Source organism: Macaca thibetana, chromosome 6 (assembly GCF_024542745.1).
Source record: "Macaca thibetana thibetana isolate TM-01 chromosome 6, ASM2454274v1, whole genome shotgun sequence".
Taxonomy (NCBI): domain Eukaryota; kingdom Metazoa; phylum Chordata; class Mammalia; order Primates; family Cercopithecidae; genus Macaca; species Macaca thibetana.
Window position 1 is genome coordinate 108586680 of NC_065583.1, and position 19741 is coordinate 108606420.

A 19741-nucleotide genomic window follows, 5' to 3' on the forward strand; every position below is an offset into this window, starting at 1 on the left:
GTGCCACTGAAGACTGGGAGACAGAGCGAGACTCCTCTCAATTAAAAAAAAAATTTACAATTTGTAATGTGTAAATTATTTGTGTCTATCTACATACTGGAGATGTTTCAGGAGGTTCTTAAACTTTTACATCAAATTAACACAAGACTCAGAAATTAAGAATTTAAAAAATGACAGAGCTTTGGCAATTCCATATTCCACTGTGTAGTACACAAAGGAAATTAAAAGTTAGCTGTGTAGATCCTACTGCCACTTTTCCAATCATTCTTAAAGAACCACGTGAAATTGTGGAGTTATACTGATTATGCACTCATTACAAGAATGCCCACCAGTCTAAAAATTGTTAAGCCAGGCTTACTCATTTATCATTATGATGGTTTAATCACCCGAGCTGAGAAGGAAAAGATCATTTGCATAAAATGGATAAGGCTTTAGTGTCACTAAAATATTGACGACTTAGAAATGACTTTTGGTTTCTAATCTTGAACAAGAATTAGGCTGATTTTAATTATCTTTTCCCCACAACCTAAATCCTAAAATTCTAGAATATTAATCTCTTGAGGATGTGTTTTAGAACACGGTATCTAAGTTCCAATTTTCTTTTCTTGTTAACACAACAGAAGTATCTCAAATATTTTCAGGGCCAGGTAACAAAGAAAAAGAAACCCAAGCCTCATTTCTCTTAAAAGTTTTTGCATTGTACTGATGTAATCTTAGGCTCTTTCCTGTTCTAAATCTCAGATAAAAGACTGTATGACAAGGCCGGGCGTGGTGGCTCACACCTGTAATCCCAACACTTTGAGGCCAAGGTGGATCACCTGAGGTCAGGGGTTCGAGACCAGCCTGGCCAACATGGTGAAACCCCCATCTTTACTAAAAATATAAAAATTAGCCGGGCGCAATGGCACATGCCTGTAATCCCAACTACTTGGGAAGCTGAGGCAGGAGAATCGTTTGAACCAGGGAGGCAGAGGTTGCCGTGGGACGAGACTACGCCACTGCACTCCAGCCTGGGGAACAGAGGAAGAATGGATCTCAAAAACAACAACAACAAAAACCATATGACAGTTATGCACACATATTCCCTGAAATATGTTAATATACATTTAATTAGTAACATGCAACTATATTAATGGATTACAACCTGAAGAAAAAATTACTTTTATAAGTTAATTCCCAAAATTACAAATCTTAATTGTTTGAAGGATATACAGGAAGGCTTAACAGGATATACATTCATACACACTCATGCAATTTATCCTTACATCAACATTTTATATTCACAATTTCACCTTTAATTCCCTTTTTACACAATACATCTCCCCCGTCCTCAAACAGCTGAACCTAGAATCAACTGTTTAAAACACATCGAGTTAAGTTAAAATGTGGAAAAATAAGTTTTTACTATACTATGCAAATAAGAAAACACTCGTTTTAAGAAATAAATGATGTTCAACAACAAAAGTGTACTAATGTGTAAGCTAAGGAAAAAAAACCAAACAAACAAAACAAAACCTCAAACTAAAAACAAGGGAAAAAACCCCCAAAAACATAAGGCTTATCTAGATCCAAATGGGGTAAGAGGGAAAAAGAAAACTCATTTCCTTTCATTAAAAATCAGAGTGCAACATCTATAGTTAAACAACTTTATTAACATAGTCAAGCAGTGATTAACATTCACATCTATTATGTCACATCATACAAATGTAAATACAAAATTACTACAGTACAATATATATTCTCTGCATGATCCAAAATATTTGGTGGCCCCAAAAAACTCTCTTTAAAATTCAGCAGCTTATCAAAAATTAAAACCGTATTCTATTTAAAATGGAGATCTGTTAGCACAGAGTTAGACTTCAAGAAATATCAATTTAGTACAGTTTGAGAAGTTGCAGGAGGATATGTTTGAAGGACACATTCTAACATAGTGTGGCAGGTACACGAAACATCAGATTTAAAGCTTTTAAGCGTAACTCATACAACCTAAGTTGTCAGCAGAAAGATCCAGTTATTTATAACTAAAGCTAATGCTACTAAATTATTGCACCCAATGTTAACATATTAAGTGTAAAACTGTTTTGTAATATGAAGTCATTTACCACGTTTAAACATCTCTTCTCACAAGATGATAATCTATTAAGTAAAACTAATCATACAGTATTGTCTAATTATTGTCTCCATAAAAATCACCCAAGCTCAATTTGCTTATATATCCATAAAGGAAAACAACAACAAAGTAGTATGCGGAAAGTACAGTGGAACCCCTTTATGAGGCCGACATTAGAAGGGGACCAACACTGCCTTATAGGCTAACCATATTATAATAGGCTTTCAGAAAGATGTAAGACCTGCGAAATAGCTAATCTTGAATAATACCAAGCCACAGTATAAGGAAATTCTATGGTAGATAAACAAAAATTGCAATGAAAAGAAAAACTGCTTTTCTTATTAGTGATACACTGCTTGGCAAATAGATTTGGCTTGGTTTTAAAATGTACAAGAGGTGAAAAAAAATCACCATTTTAACTTCTTTCAAAGTCATGCATACATTCAGCTATTATGCATCTTTTAAAAAACAAAATACATTCTGGAATACAAACCACAATGAACAATTGTGTAATTTAAATGTGTACCTTTAAAATTAATATGTATAATAACTAGGCATAAAGAATTATCTACGTAAATAATGCTAATGGGTGAAAGATCTACGTAAGAATGAAAAAATTAGTCACAACTCACCTGGAAAGCCTAAAGGTGAATAAAACTAACTTTTATGTAAAATTTAATTTTAGAGAGGCATTAGAAGTATCTCCACATTTAATACAGTATAAAATGCACTACATTGGTATACAATGCTATATTGCATGGTATTATTACCAGATAATATTGTTAACAACACAGCTCATTATTGATCTGACCTTTCATTTAGATTATCCCAGGCCCATAACTATCTGAAGACCAGTTTTCTTAAAGGTTCCAAGGCCTACACTTCATTAACAATACTAGTACCAACAGTTAGTTTCCCCGCCTTGTATTATTTGCAAAAATAATTCAGTAAGCAAAGCTGTGTGTGTTTTAAAGTACTATCAAAGGAAGGACTTAAATTGCAGTTATGCATGATACACTCTTCCCCTGGGAAGAATGCTTTTGCACCATTATCTGTTAATACATTCAATATGAATAATATAGATTAACCATATGAAGCAAAAAAACACTTTTTCCTCATGGCAAAGGACTTAAATTTAGACTAAAGAGTTTAAGATGTAATTAATTTATTTCTGGCTTTTCTGCTAGGTAGAATAATTTTATATAGGGGAGAAAAATGTCCACTTTCCTATTTGAGAGTCTGAAGAAAATGAGGACCAAATGTAGCTCATTTTCAGTTAAACCTGCACGCAGGCGGCTTGTCAGGAGGGCTTTATACCACCCCAGTCTGCTAGAATATTAGGAAAAAAATCAGACTAAATGGAAAGAGTCTCAATGAAATACACTAAAAAACAAAGAATGTAAGTAGGATGACCCTTTATAAGCATGTCACCAAAGCAAAAACAATACAAGAGTATTCACCTGAGATAAAACTTGTATCTGAATATTTTATAACTGAGTAGACAAAGCATTTCAAGAGGAAAGTCCATTGAAATTAGTTTAAAATATACATCTGATCCTATTTTACAATATATGCAATTTAAGCAATTCAGATGAAAAAGTCTTAACCAAAAAAATCACAGTGTTTATCAATATGTTAATTACAAAATGTATGCTACTTGTTTTGTTTTTAAGATGTAATGGCTTGGTTAAGTGTTTTAAAATCTATTCTTCTGAAATCTAACTTGCGTAACAAAATCAAGTAGCAATAATGTAAAGCATCAGAACTGGCTCTTAAAAGATTATTTACATGTTGATTATTTGGGAAATAACCAACCAAAAAATATAAAAAAGTGATTTTTTTTTTTCTAACACAGTATGAAGTCATTGAAGAGATCAGACAATACAAAAAGCAAAATTCTTTCCTGAATAAATGAATACCTGTGTCACTAAGTTCACTCACTAATGGACTGTAACATGGAACTGCCAAACATGCATTTAAGTTATATTAATTACACTTTCTGTTTCCAACTTAGGTTGATCAGCAGCTTTGTTCTGTTAGAATCCTTCAAAGAGAGAAGCTCAAACAGGAAAAGGAAGGCATATATAAAACAGTAAACACTGACCTCCTGAGGTTCCTACAACATAAAAATATTCAAGTAGAAAATCTACATCACTTAGCAGCGGCTATTTCTGTAGTTGAGCACACTAACAGCGTTTTAGTGTGTAAGGAGCAGATGAAGTAAGCCGTGCTTTAAGCATGCCAAGAGGCAGAAACACTGGAATGTAACAAAGACAAACTCACAATTTCATAGACATTCAGTCAACATTCAAAACTATTAAGACTACACCACAAGAATTAAGTTGCTTTATATATATCCCATGATGTATTAGGTTTTATCAGAATAAATGCTAAATCAGAGCTTACCTCAAAAGATAACTTAAATGGCTTCTGCAAATTCCTGTTCTACACTATGTATCTGAAATATAAATTAGGAAGAAACAATAACCTCAAGGGGAAAAATACACAAAAAATCCCAATACAAATTTAGGTTGCCAGTCATATTTACCTATTTTTATTATTTTCAAATTAAATTTCATTTAAATTAAAAAAATGTCAAGTGACTACAAAGCTGGGTGCATTTTTAATAGTGTTACTCATCTGCCTAATTGGAAACTAATTTTTAACCAGACAGGTGACAATATTGCCTTTAGTCAGTACAGAATTGTCAACCACAGGTTCAAAAAACTTTACTGAAGATTGTTTTTATGTGTTTTAAATTGAATTTGGTCATTTCAATTTAAAATATTATCTATTCCAGAATACTAAACTAGCTCTCATATTAGTCTAAGTATTTGAAACACTACAGAATATCACTATAATCTAAGAATAAAACAGCTACTCTATTCAGTTACTAAAGACTAACAGGGAAGAAAATTTTGAGTCCCCAGTGAAGCAATGGTACTAGAAAGCAAAATGCTGTATACCCTCTGAATCCAACTTATAATTTTAAAAATATTAGGCACTATAAAATAATTTAATTTCAGGCTCTACAGACTGAAATTTGCAAAGCCAAAGTAGAGGAAAGGTGAAAGAACGTGTTAAAACAAAACAAAACAAACAAAACAAAAAAATACACACACACACACATAATAACAAAAACCTTTCTGCATGCTACCATGCATTTGAAATTTTTGAAACAGTATAAATTCACACGCACACAGCTCAAACTTCAGTGCAATGGCTGTATCATTCAACACTTTTAGAGAATAGAACCATGCAAAGAGGAGCAACTGCTTATAAAAATGGTTACTCAGTATTTATTCTGCAATGCGAAGGTGACAAACTAAAATATAAAAAGGCTGTTATGGCTTAACATTTTTGTTGCAGATTAAATATGCAGCATTGAAAAATGGAAAGGCGTGGCTTCATCTCTGACCAGCAGAGTTAAAAAGAAAAATCTCTCCATTTTCCTTCATCATGGGATACACTGTTCAGGCAATCCAAATTAATAAAGACTTGCACTTTCATATGAACACAAGATCAAGTGTACCAGTTAGGTTTTCACATTCACAGTATATAAGAAAATACACATGGAAGGAAAAGTAAAGGGTTAACTTAACAAGGATTTATTCACAGGAATACATGTAAGTAGAGAAAAATAACAGAAAAGCTAAACAAATGAAATGAAGAGGATCCAAACCAACTTTCACTCTGTAGCTTTTAACTTGCACCCTGTGTGCATATATCTAGGGCACAGAGGGCCACCAACATGCGCCAAAATACAGTGTAGGAACCCTGCATTACATCCATTAACTTAAACATATCTTTAAGATCATGCTTTGAACAAAAAAGGGAAGCTTAGAAGGCAGTATGTTGAGTGGGAATAAACATTGAAATATAGCAATCATTTTTCAACTTCTACAATTGTCTTTATGTGCCAACTAACATTTATGCAGCCTTTTACAGATCTTTTACCATGTAATTTAAATTTTAGGAGTTTTGATAAAATCACTAGTAGTATATAACCATGCAGAAAGCACATCACACTGACAGCACAGAGGCAAAGATTTTGCACAGGTATATCAGCTTTCCACATTGTGCAGGTTACACACGATACAATATCAATCTTATCCTAACAGATCCTAAAAAAGATATTTCAAGGCCTACCTGTAACTACAGTACTTTATATATCTATATTCTTAATAAAAAATAAAATCCACAAATCTTAAAAAGGAACTTTAAATGCAGGGCTATATTGAATTGGTAAACTGCAACACAAACTGGCGCAACATAGGTAAATGAATACCAATCTCACTCTATGTGATGCAAGCATGCTACTTTCCCACTAATTTCAATTACTTTCAACCACTATGAGCCAGAATGCATGCCTGAACCTTAAACTGCACTTTAAAAAATAACATCTTGGCCTAGAAATTAAATCTAATGAAGTATAACCATCAAATTATATCTGCTACATTAATGTTCAATGCAAAATTAAGATGTCATCTTTAGTTTGATATGCCCAACCCCATTTATTCCTCCCTCCCTGCCCATCCCAAAAAAGGTAAAAGGAGTGACTCATTTGGCATTTCACAGGGTGCTTCATTGTTTATGTTTGTTTTGCTTTATTTCCAACTTTTTTGGGGTACCTTAAATTGTAACTTCCAAGAACCTGCTTCTACTATGGGAAGGCAAGCTGATTTTAACTATATTAGTTTTGTTTGTGTAGTTCTTCACCAACATGCAAAACAAGGCCCCATCATGTGGGAAAACTTATATAAAAAAACTTTAAATTAAAAAAAAAAAAAAAAAGCTTCTTTACTATTTGTAACTCCCATTCTTAGGTTTCCTTTATTGTGCGCTGTAGAATTGTTCCTCTTTCTTGTCCCTAGGCATCATTTATATGGTTCTTGTTTTGGTACAATTCCCCATAATATTCCACAATGTACTGTTTTGTGAGTAGACTGAATAGATTTTTTTTTTTTTTTTTTTTTTTTTTTTTTTTTTTGCTTCTTCACATCCACTGCGGAGTTGTAACTGGAGACATATTTCCACCCACAAAAGCTCCAGATGTTAAAACGTTTCCCAACATCGACTTAATACAGTGACGGCAACACCTCCCTCCCGCCCCTCCCAGTAGGGTTGGGATTGTACTGTATTCCCTACTGGTTTACCCTTCCCCCCTGTAAAGGGTAACATTTTCCCTGGGTGCAGAGGCTCCCTCATAGTCTCCAAGACTGAAGGACCTATAAGAAAAAGAACAAAAACAATTTTATCTTTAACGATCGTTTGTCTTTCAAAGCCAGTGGAGCACAAAATTAATCAAATAAGAATACTATCTTTACCCATAAAGAAAATGAGAAGTTTGGACAAATTGCCTAAGATCATGTTAGTCATAACTACACTGCTTCCTTCTCTTATGGCGCTGAATTGTGCTGCATCAGGTATGAAAGTGAGGCCAAGCTGGGTAGCAGAGTTGTACAGACAGGCGTACAACACTTTGTATAGATGAAATATGGCTTGTATGATGCTATTAATCTAATTCTTTACCCCTTTTGCAAAATGGGACCCAATGGGAACTGGTTATTTATTATATAACAAGTGGCCTTATTTTCTTGAAAATTAAGTAGCCCTTTCTTTAGGACAACCCTCAGAATGAAAACACCATCTTCCCCCCCCCAGTATTCTCAATATTAAGCAAACAAAAATTCAACCTATCAAAACACAAAGGAGCATTTTTTATTTGGTGTTGTCTGACATTTTAGCCTAGAAGGCACTAGAAGTGTTCATTACCACAGTAGGGTTACTACATTCAGTAAATATCAAAAAACAAATTCTACATAAAAAGAGAAAAGCAAATTTAACATTTATTTATTTATTTTGGAGATAGCACCTTGCTCTGTCACCCAGGCTGGAATGCAGTGGGGTGAATATGGCTTACTGAAGCCCCAACCTCCTGTGCTCAAGCAAACCTCCTGCTTCAGCCTCCTGAGTAGCTGGGAACATAGGTGCATACCACCACGTCCAGCTAATTTTTTAAATGTTTTTCATAGAGATGGAGGTCTCATCATGTTGCCCAGGCAGGTCTCAAACTGCTGGGCTCAAGCAACGCTCCCACCTCAGCCTCCCAAAATGCTGGAATTATAGATGGGGGCCATTACACCCTGCCTACACTTGCCTTCTTGATGTTCCTAATTCTCATTCTGATCCTATTTCATTTGGTCATTTCCACTATCTTCCAGTCACTTGGTTTTCCTGGTAAGACCTTTTTTCTATGCTAAACAGTTTTAATGATAAAAAGGATATTAAGAAATAAGGTAAGATTACTGGGAGATTAAACTGTTACCTGACAGTGGTCCTTTTACAAACAGAACTCTACTACCCACTGATGCCAAATTTTGGCCATTTATGAACGTTCATGTGAATTCACAGAGGGCAGTTAATCCATCTGTGTAGAAATACAAGCAACCCACCCCCCTTTTCTCCTGCCTCTGAAGAAAGGGAAGAGGAGTATAAAAAGGCAGGAATAAAAGATACTGATCTATTTTTAGCTCTAATTACAAAATCGAGAACTATTTCATACCTTGTCTTAGAACAGTTGATTCATAATTGGTGATGAGACCACAGAGGTAATAAATCTGAAAGTGATTCACTTAAGTAATTTTATTTTCTATTTATATGAGATGGAGTCTTGCTCTGTCCCCCAGGCTGGAGTGCAGTGGCACGATCTTGGCTCACTGCAACCCCCATCTCCCAGGTTCAAACAATATTCCCACCTCAGCCTCCTGAGTAGCAGGGACTACACGAACGTGCCACCACCACGTGGCTAACTTTTGTATTTTTAGTAGAGGTGGGTTTTCACCATGTTGGCCAGGCTGGTCTCAAACTCCTGACCTCAAATGACCCGCCCGCCTTAGCCTCCCCAAGTGCTGGGATTACAGGCACGAGCCACCACGCCTGGCCCACTTAAGTAATTTTAAATTTAAAGCGCAAGATAGAATGATATGAGGCTATGTTTTATTCAACCTCTACAGAAAACAAATAGCTTTTTATTCTATTTAGTAGTTTGAAATGATAGCCCTAACAAAATTTTCTTCATCCTGAAAATTTCCAAACTTCTTATAACTTACCCCTAATTTTGGGACTGCAGCTTAAGTGTATTAGATTAAACACCATAAAAAGCTGCAAGACGCTCTTTTAAGGGAAGAGGAAACTGGTCAGAGAAACGCCTCCAATTTTCATCGCCAACTTGATTTTTAAATCCATGAAGGATCTGTAAGAGTGAAAAACCATTAATTTATCACTAACAAAAGAGAAAAACAGATCTGCATAGTTTCTGAAATCCAACACAACTGATTTTATTATTTATAAATTTTATCCATTTTAAAGTAGCAATTCTCAAACTTTGTAGGATTCTACACCATTCCCTGCTAATATGTTTCGGCTGTGTGTGCCCACCCAAATCTCATATTGAATTGTACTCCCATAATTCCCATGTGTTGTGGGAGGGACCTGGTGGGAGATAATTGAATCATGGGGTCAGTTTTTCCTATACTCTTCTGGTGGCAGTGAATAAATCTCATGAAATCTGATGGTTTGATAAGGGGAAACCCATTTCACTTGATTCTCATTCTTTTTCTTGCCTGCTGCAATGTAAGACGTGCCTTTCACTTTCCACCATGACAGTGAGGCCTCCCCAACCACATGGAACTGTGAGTTGAATTAAACCTCTTTCTTTTGTAAATTACCCAATCTTGGGCACATCTTTTTTTGTTGTTGTTGTTGGGGACAGAGTTTACTCTTGTTGCACATGCTGGAGCGCAATGGCACGATATCAGTTCACTGCAATCTCCACCTCCTGGGTTCAAGCGATTCTCCTGCCTCAGCCTCCTGAGTAGCCGGGATTACAGGCGTCCGCCACCATGCCCAGCTAATTTTTTATATTTTTAGTAGAGATGGGGCTCCACCATGTTGGCCAGGCTGGTCTGGAATTCCTGACCTCAGGTGATCCACCTGCCTCAGCCTCTCTCAAAGTGCTGGGATTACAAGTGTGAGCCACCGCGCCCGGCCCTCGGGCATATCTTTATCAGCAGCCTGAATATGGACTAATACACCTGCCTTTCCTAAAAGTACCTCATAGCATATGCTTAAACTCTGCTTTGAGAAGTTTAGAATTTGGCAAGTATTCCAGTAACAGACATATTCTAAGCAATCTGATACCATACTAATGAAAAAACAGAGAAGTAGAGAAGTCATCCAAGTAATACAATTTTTATGTAGTATTTTTTCAAACTGGAAATATACAAGCTTTGAGCTCATGACAAACTACAGTTCACTAACTTTAATCTTGGGTGATTCAAATGTGTAACTGCATTTTATTTTTTACTGTGGTTGAGTACTGATGAGTTAATCAAAAGGGGGTATTGACAAAGCAAATAGGCCGGGCGCGGTGGCTCATGCCTGTAATCCAGCACTTTGGGAGGCTGAGGCGGGCGGATCACGATGTCAGGAGTTCGAGACCAGCCTGACCAACATGGTGAAACCCCACCTCTACTAAAAATACAAAAATTAGCTGGGCATGGTGGTGCGTGCTTGCAATCCCAGCTACTCAGGAGGCTGAGGCAGGAGAATCGCCTGAACCCAGGAGGCGGAGGTTGCAGTGAGTTGAGATCATGCCACTGCACTCCAGCCTGGGAGACAGAGCGAGACTCCGACACCAAAAACATAAACAAAGCAAATAATGACATGGGCTTACTCCTGTGGCGGCCATTTAGATTTACTCTTTTTCAGATTATACTCCAAATCTCCATTTCCACTTGAAAAACATGTACTATTTTCCTTAAATGGAATAATGGGACCACCTAAACTAGTGGTACACTTGGGAAAATACTTTCAAAGTGCATCCTCTACAGATAGGAGTCACTGCTAGGCCGGGCGTGGTGGTTCACGCCTGTAATCCCAGCACTTTTGGAGGCCGAGGCGGGCGGATCACGAGGTCAGGAGATCAAGACCATCCTGGCTAACATGGTGAAACCCCGTCTCTACTACAAATACAAAAATTAGCTGGGCATGGTGGTAGTGGGCGCCTGTAGTCCCGGCTACTCGGGAGGCTGAGGCAGGAGAATGGCGCGAACCTGGGAGGTGGAGCCTGCAGTGAGCTGAGATCGCACCACTGCACTCCAGCCTGGGCGACAGAGTGAGACTCCATCTCAAAAAAAAAAAAAAAAAAAAAAAGGAGTCACTGCTGTATTTTAAGAAAAGATCAAACCAACTTTGTTACCAAGAATAAGAGTTATATATATAAACTATCAATACTGACTTGAAGAGCCTAAGTTTTGTAAAAAATGTAAACATAATTTAAAGTTTTCCACTAGGATATTAACAGTCCCAAGATGACGCATTATAAACACTTATTAGTTACCTTACAGAACATGTCTCTGAGATCATCTTTTGGGTTAATCCATGATGCAACGGCATCACAAAAAAATATAAAATCCTGTAACAAGCAAGAAATACATCTTAGGTTGACATTGTATTTGTCAAACTCAGCAAAAGATATATGTAAACCTTGGAGTTTAGAATCTAGCTTAAAAAAGGAAACATTTAAAAATTAACTATGATCATGAGGAATTAGAAGAGATTACCTTAATGGCTGTCCCTATTAGCCCACAGTCAAGGAACCTCAACTCATTCAGTTTATACTGGACTTTAATGTCCTCCATCACACAACAAAATAACCCCCTGTGCAGTAAATGTTCAGCATCAGAAATGAACTGAAAGCACCAAATCGACACCTATAAAAATACTCTTTCACTTACCGGATTAAAGAAAAACATAAAATCAATGACCTTACAGTTCTGACTAGCCAAGAACTTAAAGCTAGCTAAATATATGTTAAATGACCTTGATTTGAAATAGAGAAATTAGTGATTTCAAGGTCCATTTTCAGACAAAACTTAAGTGAAACAACCAAAAATTAGAGAAAAACTAATTATGTAATTACAAATACCCAATCCAAACAAGAACAAAAAACCCAACTTTTGGACAATTCCTTAAAAGACAATCAGGCTATTCTGACTACAAGAACAAGATGACAATATGCTTTAAGCATTTCATTAAAACATTCTCTCAATCTTGCCTATCATACTGAAACATTAACAGTTCAACAAACAGCATTCAACATAATGCTGATTTTCTGACATGTCAACTATAAATTTTACTAATAAATTCAGAGAACATCACTAATTTCAAAAAATTTGGTAATACCACAGTATGTGTATAAGATGCTTATTTAAGCAAATAAGACTTGCTTAACACAATTTATTCAAATTATGTCTTCCAAATACCAAATCTGATGTTAAAAATTTAAATGCACAGATACCTAGAATTTGTGATTAAAAAATTTAAATGTAAATAAACCTATGACATTTTATTTTAACCATATCCAAAATAAGGTATGTAAATAAAAGTTGTAAAACAGAAATTGCTACCAACTCTTAAGTTGGTTTCCTTCCATGCTTTCTTTTCCTCCAACTCTTAAGTTAGTAGCAATTTTATGATCATACATGTGCTACTTTTATCATCTTAAAACATTAATTCAAAGAGAAAGAAACAATAAAATCCTGGTCGGAAGATGCTTTTGAAAAAGATGGTACATGTCGTATCAGATATCTCTAACACACATTTGAGATCACACGAAGTTCTTAAGTATTAAAAAAAAAACAGAAAATGTCAAAAGCTTGTGTAACTAGAAACCTCTCAAGATGGCACTAGCTTGTTCTAACAGTAAGTTATGAGTATTTTATGAGTGTGAAATCAGTCAGAAGTTATTATCTAACTCTAACTTGTAGGTTTTCAATGTCTATCACCTATATCAATTTGAATTTTATAAAACAGAATTAACGTTTCTAAAACTGAGTTAAGAAAAACCACAATACAAGCTAGGAAACATCAAACGGTCACAATTTAAAAATGTTCAAAACACCCCTCTCGGAGTGGAAAGTTGGAATTTTCTTGAAAATTAAAAAATGCGAGAAAGTTATTGCTATAAAAGCATTTTTGGGGGGCAGTTTTCTAACTCTTGTGTGTATTCCTGGACACCAAAGTTTAGTTCTTCGCTTCCCTCCCTCAACTACTTTTTTTTCCCCCAGACAAAGTCTTGCTCTTGTCTCCCAGACTGCAGTGTAATAGCGTGATCTCGGCTCACTGCAACCTCTGCCTCCCAGGTTCAAGCAATTCTCCTGCCTTAGCCTCTGGAGTAGCTGGGATTACAGGCACCTGCCACCACGCCTGGCTAATTTTTGTATCTGAAGTAGAGACAGGGTTTCACCATGTTTGCCAGGCTGGTCTTGAACTCCTGACCTTGTGATCTGCCCAACTCAGCCTCCCAAAGTGCTGGGATTATAGGTGTGAGCCACCATGCCTGGCCTCAACTACATTTTTAAATTGATTTGATATATCTTGGGTCTCTTGTCTACAGGTTTCCTTCCATGCTTTCTTTTCCTTAAACATGTCTGCTGAAGAATCCAGGTATTTAACCTAGAGTCCCACAGTTACTCTTTTGTTCACTGAATATACATGGTGTAATTCAACATGTTTTTGTTTTGCGTGTCTAGAAAATTGGCAGTTGGATCCAGATGCTTAACTGGACTCATGTTCAATACTACTGCCAAATAATTAAAATGTCTACATATAACTTGAACTTGGAAAACAAAGATGAATAAATCATAAGCTCTCAAAATTAGAGCAATTTCAATGGCTGATTTGTATTTCATTTTATTCATTATTTCTAAATCTGATTCAAAGTATTTTATTTAGAACACAGAGATAGGATTCCTACTATTTGGTCACTCTCTTAAGTGTAGATATCCACAAACTGATATCCAGGGATGGGAGGCAGGGACAAAATAAATAAATGAGGTCTGAAATTTGGATGAAAGAAGCCATGGCCTGATTCAAGACAAGAATATAACCTTGTTGTCCCAATCTGCTGTTACTATCTCATTTCATGACAAAAAATTTTTGGGAAAAAAGGTATTACAATGTCAAGATATTAAGAAATAAACATTTTAAAGGTTTAACTGTATTTTAGTATCTTTGAAAACAGTTAACTTTTTATAATTAAAGTATTAAAATATTTCTTCCTTTAAAATTTTATTAATCAGACATTAAAAACAAATCTTTGTGAAATCTTACTTGGATTACGCCACTGGGATTCACACTGATCATGGTACAAATTCCACGGAATGCTGAATCCTTTTCCTCATTGTCTCTTATGTTTCTCAGAGAGGTGCACCTATTGAATTACAGAATTGAGTTCAGCATTTAAGTAACAAGCAGATTCAATTACAATACTAATGGACAGTATTTAATGGAATAAGCACCACAGTATAGATAATGATTATATTAAAAGAGTTTTTCGGAAAGCTTTAGTTTCATTTACTTATACTTCCTGTTTGTTGGGCCCATCTTATCTCAATACAGTAGAACCAGTGAAATCCACATTTTCTTAATAAATTGCATCTATAAAGTAGATAACTCATTTGATTCTCCCATTTTAAACTATTACTGAGCCTGAGCCAAGAAGAGCAAATTACCAAATTAACTTTTAAAATTGTACTCATGACTTGTATTCCATTAAACACTACTAAAATGATTTGAATTGAAAGATTATCAATTGAAAGAAGCAAAACATAGGATATAGTGCCACAATATAAACTATTACTATATAGCTTATGGTGTAGATGTTTAATTTTTACATTAACAAGTAAATAATATTTTTATACGTAACAAATTTAAACATGTATTTCTTAATGCAATCCAAGTTTCCAAATTAATTCTAAAAAAGAAACGTAATGCAAAACCTAAATTTATAGAATTTGCATGCATCTTTATTTTTCTGGTGGATATTTAAATGCTTTTTATGTATAATCAAGCTTTTTAACACAGCAAGCATGTGACAATCTTATCCCATGCATCAATTAGTCGTTAGCCACAACATAAAATAAATATACATGACGATGCTATTGAAAAACCTCACAAACCTGATAGGACAAGATTAGTCACATGGTTGGCAATGATAAAGGATTGTGATTTTTGTAACCAACTGAAAATATATCTAAAAGTGAGATAGAGAAAGAAAGAGTGAAGAAAAATGAATTAAAAAAAAAGATTGAATAATACACACCAGGGTCTTATAAACTGCTGTAGCATGGGGGCCACCTCTTGAGGACAAACGTAACCAAGACGACCAATTGTTATTGCTAAGGTAACGCAATCACGGTTATACACCACCAAACGCCAACCAAGACATGAGCAAATGAGGGGGGAAGGAGAAAAAATAAAGAAAAAACAACAAATAACTCAGAAACAGAAACCAACAGAATTTGTGTATGATAATAAACATAAGATTTCACCAGTGCTGTTTATTACCACCCCCTAAAATAAGGGGCAGCAACATATATGGCATACTCTTGGAAAAAGAAAAACAAAAGGAAGTAAAAAAATCTAAAGATTGAGAGAACACCAAAAACCATAATGAATTGCTTTTCTCGCTCAATCGAATGTCAAGTTATCATTCTGTTAATAAGATGAGCAGTTAAATGGACAAATTTAGATAACCTTCATTCAAAAGTCAGCCAAAATTTCAGAATTTAATAATAAAATCTAGTTTTTTTCCTGAGGAAATATCAGTAAATGTGATTATATTTCTCAAGTATCTCAAACTAATACAGGTGAAAGTAATTTCCATTCCTTGGAAATTATCTAGGGAATTTAAACCAAATTTTCGGTAGTTTAAAAATTTTTTTGATTAACATTTGCCAAACCAACCAGTGGAAATCTGTTACTTTATATCAAAATCAACGGTCAGATTTTAAGTCTCACGGTACTCACTGAATGAATGGATTAGAATATTGCTATGCTACAATGTCAAATCTCATTTTGACAAACCTCTGGTAATTCAGGTAACAGTCCACTAACTTTAGGCCATATTTGAAATAAAATTCTAATAAAGGAAATTTACAGCCCACTGCAATGACATATGATATGTGGACCATAGGAAAACATAAATATTCTGTTTCTGCTACTAAAGGTACAGCACAAAATAGGTAATACATTATAATAATTACACACTATTATTTTATTTTTTACAATTTTGAAGTGGGCAAACATATATTCACCATAAAAACTAAGGAAGTCTTTAAACTTACAAAGAGCTAAAACAAATGCAACTCGGAACTGCATTCTGCAATTCAAAGGTACGTACATATAAATACATTCATACACAACGGGAAAAAATACAAACAGAAAACAAACCATGAAGAGCTTTAATGGTGTTCTCTCAAAAACTTACAGGTTAACCTTTCATAAAAAAAGGGTAGGGGGTAAAGAAAAATGTTTAAGGATTACTTGAAGCAAACTACACAGATAATACTAAAATCCAGCAGATTCATATGAAGCAAGAGAAAGAAAACCTATGTTCAAAAGACACAAACTATGCAACATTCTCATTAAACAGGCAAGTATGAACAATCCAATGAAACATGCGATAAAGCAGATGATGGTCCATTGAAAAAGTTCAGTGTAGGATATATTAATCGGAAAAAAGCAAATTAATGGCAGACTAAGGAATTGGCTTTATGAAATACTGAGATAATGGTGATTAAAAGCTGCTAAAATCTAGATATTAGCCATTGACAATCATTTTAATAATTTAAAAAACCCACTTTTTTGGGTAAGAAATAAAGAAAACAATACTTTATGCAGCCACTTGTGATAAGTGATAATCTAATGAATCCCAAGTGTGTTTCTCAATAACATCAATTTAGTCCATCAACTTTAGGGCATTACGACTCATTTATTTATGCAGGATATAATCATACTTAAAATATAATCTTATAAATAAAGCCAATTTGTTAAATAAACTATGTAACAAATTCACCAGCTGATATCCCACAAGAAACTTTCATATACATTACACTCAACATTTATTTGCAGTTAAGCATTCACATTTAAAAATAAAAAGAAGTTTTTTTAGGTTCAACAATAATTTTATAATGGCAAGTGTTTCAAATCTGAATGTCATGTATAGGTACTGCGTTCTGAAAAGATAAAAACCTAACAAGATTTCATAACCCATCCTATACATAGATTTTTGCACTTTTCAGCAAGAAAATCTAATTCACTTTGTAAAATAAACAGTACCCATACAGCCAAACAGCCAGATAACTGCTTCATAATTAAAAGATTTCCTTCCATACCAGTAAACATTATCAATTTTAATGGCATTAGAATAAAATGAACTTTCTATAATTTAAAAATACCAAATAAAAATGCCTTTGAAAATTAACTTTCTTATTTGGAAAACCTTATTTTAATCTTTGTCTAGTATTCTGGTAGAATACTCATTGAATTACAAATAAATTATAGGAATCATCTTAGTATGTAAAGAAAGGAATGTGCCTGAATGAAAACAAAATTTCTGTCTTTCTGGATTGTTAGCAGCAATCAGGGAGGGTAGAAAGAAAAGGACTCAATTCACCCACAAATGTGTTCTATAGTATGGAAGGTACTCTTTAATATAAACATGCTCTCTATAATGCAAAAGAGAAACAAGCTTCCTAAAAAAAAAAAAAAAAAAAATCCCATAACATACTGCCTAAATTCCCAATTCGAAGAAAATTGTATGATGAAATACAAACTACAAATGCCATTGTTATCCAACCAATTTGCCACTGAATCTTTTTGACCACATTTGGACAGATTGAAAAAATAAAAATTACTTCCCAGCTCCCAGTTACTCTTCGAATTGATTTAAAAGCAAAATTCAGGTGGTTCAAATAGTTATCTTAGCTGGGATCCATTTTAGGAAGTATTAAAACACTGGAATAGGGGAGAAAAGTGTTTTTCTGGTTATACCACTAAATATATAACCACTGAAAACTGGTTATAGAATGTAGCTGGAACAGTATATTTCATTACTGAGAATCCAAAATAGCAATTAAATACAAAATAAGCTTGATTTTAAAAGCTAGTTTTGCTTTGGTTTCTCTACGCATATTAAAATTAAAATGCAACAAATTTTCTCTTCACTGAAACAGTTCAGTCATATGGTACCTGTATTCTCTAACAACGTCTTTGGTGTGTTGGGTCTGTTAATGATTTCTACAAGCTGGTGCAACACCATAGGAATATAAGGCTGCATCTCTATACCTAGAGATCATCCCAAAAAGAAAAAAACAAAACAGAAAAATTGAACGTTAAAATATCAATGTGAAATTTTGCTTCCCTTATTAACTCTGATGTGTCATACAAATACAGAAACATAAATAATTAAAATTAAAGCAATTACAAAAATATCAAGGCACCTAAAAATTTATATTTTATTTATTTATTTATTTAGAGACAAAGTTTTGCTCTGTCGCCCAGGTTGGAGTGCAGTGGTGTAATTTCAGCTCACCAAAACCTCTGCCTCCCAGGTTCAAGTGATTCTCCTGCCTCAGCCTCCTAAGTAGTTGGGATTATAGGTGCCCGCTACCACGCCAGCTAATTTTTGTATTTTTAGTAGAGACGGGGTTTCACCATGTTAACCAGGCTGGTCTCGAACTCCTGACCTCAGGTGATCTGCCCACCTCAGCCTCCCAAAGTGCTAGGATTACAGGCGTGAGCCACCGTGTCAGGCCTTACGCTTTTAAATAGGGAAAAACATCTTACCCATTTGAATGGAGATTTCTCCAATTGCCCATGTGGCATTGTTGCAGACTGAAATGAATTCTGGATTTAGGTTGGTTCCCAATATTGGCATGAAATCAGCTAGAAAAAAAATTTAAACTATGTAGTAAACTTTTCAATAGCAGTATATTGTATTTTAAAGGAAATCTACTAGAAAAAAAATTTAAACTATGTAGTAAACTTTTCAATAGCAGTATATTGTATTTTAAAGGAAATCTACTAGATGGAAACAAAAATCTAAGCAAGAAATAACAAGTTTCACCATTAAAAAAACTACTGCAACATCGATTTAAAAATCAGTGGAAAAAGGCGACTGTATTTAAAAATATTTTTAAAAGGGGTTGGTAATGTTTATCTTAAGAAAGCAGTATCTGGCCAATGAACTTTCATATAAAGTTGAACAGGAAATACGAGTTTGGGTATATTTTACAAAATGCCACTAAAAAGAGTTGGTCAGAGTAATCTCTTGTAATTAGATGAAAAAAAAAATCAATGATTATGGCTTTTAAAGCAACTTTCACTCTTGTGCTCTGATTGTGGTCTCTGAATATCATTTTCCACTAAAAAAAAAAAAAAAGGACTCTCAGAAAATGTCACATTACAGGCAAAGGCAGAAAATGTGTAAAATAAGTGGACTACCTCGTCGTAACGAAAGGACTTGGGAGCCAACTTAAGTTCTCACTGCAAGCAGTACAACAGCTTGAAGATCATGAAGTCACACTGGCACTAAAAAAACCCAAAAACTAAACTCTGAAACATCAAAGATACTTTTGGAGGATGGTAGGAATCAATTCATTTTCTCAAAATCGGTAAATAAAAAAGAATCAAGTATTTATCTTGCCTCTGCTATATGATTTTACCTCAGGGCAGTAATCTATTGATATGGGAAATGTCTCTCTATATAAGCATCTTTATTAT

At 34.6% G+C, this 19741-nt stretch overlaps 2 protein-coding genes across 4 annotated transcripts in view; one reads left to right on the forward strand and one right to left on the reverse strand.

The window, feature by feature from the left end:
• MRPS27 (mitochondrial ribosomal protein S27) overlaps positions 1 to 19741 on the forward strand; it is a 1100726-nt gene that overhangs the window by 399783 nt on the left and 681202 nt on the right. The window lies entirely within an intron of this gene.
• Positions 1633 to 19741, reverse strand: part of TNPO1 (transportin 1) — a 97604-nt gene continuing 79495 nt past the window's right edge. For all 3 annotated transcript variants that reach the window (XM_050793535.1, XM_050793536.1, XM_050793537.1), the window contains exons 19-25: positions 18806 to 18904; positions 18209 to 18304; positions 15279 to 15354; positions 14288 to 14387; positions 11514 to 11588; positions 9223 to 9365; positions 1633 to 7338 (exon numbers count right to left, since the gene is read on the reverse strand). In XM_050793535.1, coding sequence (XP_050649492.1) covers positions 9258 to 9365; positions 11514 to 11588; positions 14288 to 14387; positions 15279 to 15354; positions 18209 to 18304; positions 18806 to 18904 — 554 coding nt within the window. In that variant the 3' untranslated portion in view covers positions 1633 to 7338; positions 9223 to 9257. The remainder of the gene's footprint in view (positions 7339 to 9222; positions 9366 to 11513; positions 11589 to 14287; positions 14388 to 15278; positions 15355 to 18208; positions 18305 to 18805; positions 18905 to 19741) is intronic.